We start from the raw sequence: 2665 nt of genomic DNA on the forward strand, positions 1-2665 counted from the left end.
CTGAGCGGTGAGGCGACTGGCAGTGTTCGGGGCGCCCTCTGCCGGACGGGACAACCACTGCCACGGTTCTGGGTGGCATGTTCTGTTGACCCCTCCATATGGTTCTTTGTGGTTTTGGGGGACAGAGCGGAGAGGAAGAGGCGTTTAATGCATTTGACTTCAGTTGTGCGGAAGAACTGAGACGCTACAGAAAAATACCCCTGAAGACCGTCCTTCCCGCCCTGCCCATCTCTTCTTTCCCCAACAGAAGTCCTGGCATTTCAAAAACTGCTGCGTCTGCCCCAAATCAGATGAAGCTTCGACCCGCTGGTCCTTGAAAACTGTGGAATTCCATTTTCAGAGATTTTTAAAAATTATTTTTCTTATGAAGTTACGTATATTATGGACATTTTGGAAAGTTGAGAAAAAATGTTAGATCCTACATAACCATTGTTGACATCTGGGATATTTTTTTTCTCTAGTCTTTTACGTCACCTTTTAAAATACAATAATAAAAAGTTATTTGTTTATTTTCTCTTGATCATTTGTCATCAGCATTATTCTGTGTTGTTAACATCATCTTCACAACAGTTAATTAGTTAATTTATTTTAGAACAAATAAGATTTAGTGCAGTATATTCTGCTAACCCAGAAGCACTGTTGACGTGGCTTTGGGTAGAGAAGCACATGTAAAACTGCTTACATTGAATTTCAAAACAAACAAAACAAAACTTATCTGTTTTGGTTGAGAACAATAGGAGTCCAAAAAGATCTTTGATTCTTGAAGCTTCAAGTTGAAGAAAGGGCTGGATGCTGTTCTTCAGCTACTTCATCATCTAAGTTGCTTCCATTTGAAGAACTCAGAAAACACTGCATTCCATATTGTATCCTTTTGGAGAATTCTATAAAACTTAGGTTTGACATCATAGCATAAGTGTATATAGAGTAGTATATAGAGTAGTATATAGAGTAGCTAAAACCCGTAAAAGGGAGACCACCGCTACACAAAACGTGTGTCCGGTGCCCAAGGCAAGGGTTTCAAAGGGTATCATTTCCTTTCCCGTTGCTCAGTTCGCTCCAGCAATTACCACACTTTTCAAGATTCCAGCAGCAATTGGTCCCACGATGCTCATCAACAGGATGCTTACAGACATGAGCCTACCATATTTGTGATGCCCAGGGGTGAGGAGGGCCAGTAATCCAGCAGGGAATATGAAAGAAGAGAAAGGATACCAGTGCCCATAGTACCACCCATAGCACATCTCCGGGGAAGGAGCAGAAAGGAGAGTAGGGGCACAGGGTTCCTTTGCCCATGGAGCCGGAGCTTCAGGCTGAGGATCTGCTGCAGGAGCCCAGCTGGCCTCCACTGCTGCTGCTCCCCCTGTGTTCTGCCCTCCTTCACAGCAGTCATTTTAAAGAGGGTACTGGCGGTTTCGGAAGGGGAAAAGAGAAAAAGAGTGTTAGAGATGTTTTCGTGTGTGTGTCTAATGGTCATGTTTATCTTAGGGTGTACTGAACAACTCACCCACTGAGCTAGGAAACAAGAATATGCAGGGGCTGTATGATGGTCAGGTTATACTTCTAAATACTGGTTCAAAAGTGCACGATGAAAAACACAGAACAGAAAAACAAAGTACATGTGACAAGGCCTCTCCCTGTCCTGTTCCCCTCCCTGTCCTTCCCCTCTGTCCCTCATAAATGGACAGATGTTTTTATCTGAAGCTCTGTGAAGTGGCAGAGTCCTGCCGGTGAAGGGAGAGGGCACTGAGCTTTGGGCCAGAGAAAAGAAATAGGGAACCATCTTAACATGGGTGGTCCTTTACTGGTCCAGCGACCTTGGGGAAGGTATTTAATTTTTCTGAACTTTTAATCTTCAAAATGGGAATAATAATAATAATTCATATCTTTGTCATGAAAACTAAAGGAGTTAATATGTAGGAGAATGGAATGGAATCGAATGATGTAAAATTTCTGGTTACAGGTTAATAAGAGGGCTTATTTTTATGTTTTAATGTGGATGGTGGTAGGAATTAAACTAAGGTATTTAAATTCCATTTTTAAGAGTGATTAATTTTTTAATGTTAATATTTACAATACATTAGGAACATCTTTATGACATCTATGATGAAAAGTTTGTCAACTAAATGTATTTGGGAGTTTTAAAAAACTCTGCGTAGACTAGCTAATATCTTAGAAGACAATTGCTGAGAATTGCTTTATCAGAGAGTTTACACGGAAAGTGGCCTAAATTCACACTCTACAATAGTACTCGGTAGGAAAGGATAAGGGGATTTTATTTATTGGTCCTCTTAGCCTCCTCTGAACTGAATTCAATCAACCCCGCTCAGCGTTGCCATTCACGAAAACTGTAATAGCCACTTGCGACCCATAGGTGGCGCACGCGAGCGGCTCCTCGGCTTCCGTAGAGCATCGAGCAAGATGGCAGCCTCCGAGACTGTTAGGCTACGGCTTCGATTTGATTACCCGCCGCCAGCCACCCCGAACTGCATGGACTTCTGGCTTCTGGTCGACTTGAACAGATGCCGGGTAGTCACGGATCTCATTAGTCTCATCCGCCAGCGCTTCGGCTTCAGTTCCGGGGCCATCCTCAGCCTCTACTTGGAGGGGGGGCTCTTGCCCCACGGCGAGAGCGCGCGCCTGGTCCGAGACAACGATTGCCTCAGGT

At 43.7% G+C, this 2665-nt stretch overlaps 1 protein-coding gene and 1 pseudogene across 3 annotated transcripts in view; one reads left to right on the top strand and one right to left on the bottom strand.

The window, feature by feature from the left end:
- Positions 1 to 902: 902 nt before the first annotated feature.
- LOC106727174 lies at positions 903 to 2410 on the bottom strand (annotated as a pseudogene).
- Positions 2402 to 2665, top strand: part of COIL (coilin) — a 20106-nt gene continuing 19842 nt past the window's right edge. For all 3 annotated transcript variants that reach the window (XM_005872539.2, XM_014544834.1, XM_005872540.2), the window contains exon 1: positions 2402 to 2663. In XM_005872539.2, coding sequence (XP_005872601.1) covers positions 2419 to 2663 — 245 coding nt within the window. In that variant the 5' untranslated portion in view covers positions 2402 to 2418. The remainder of the gene's footprint in view (positions 2664 to 2665) is intronic.

This window comes from Myotis brandtii, unplaced genomic scaffold (assembly GCF_000412655.1).
Source record: "Myotis brandtii unplaced genomic scaffold, ASM41265v1 scaffold383, whole genome shotgun sequence".
NCBI lineage: Eukaryota > Metazoa > Chordata > Mammalia > Chiroptera > Vespertilionidae > Myotis > Myotis brandtii.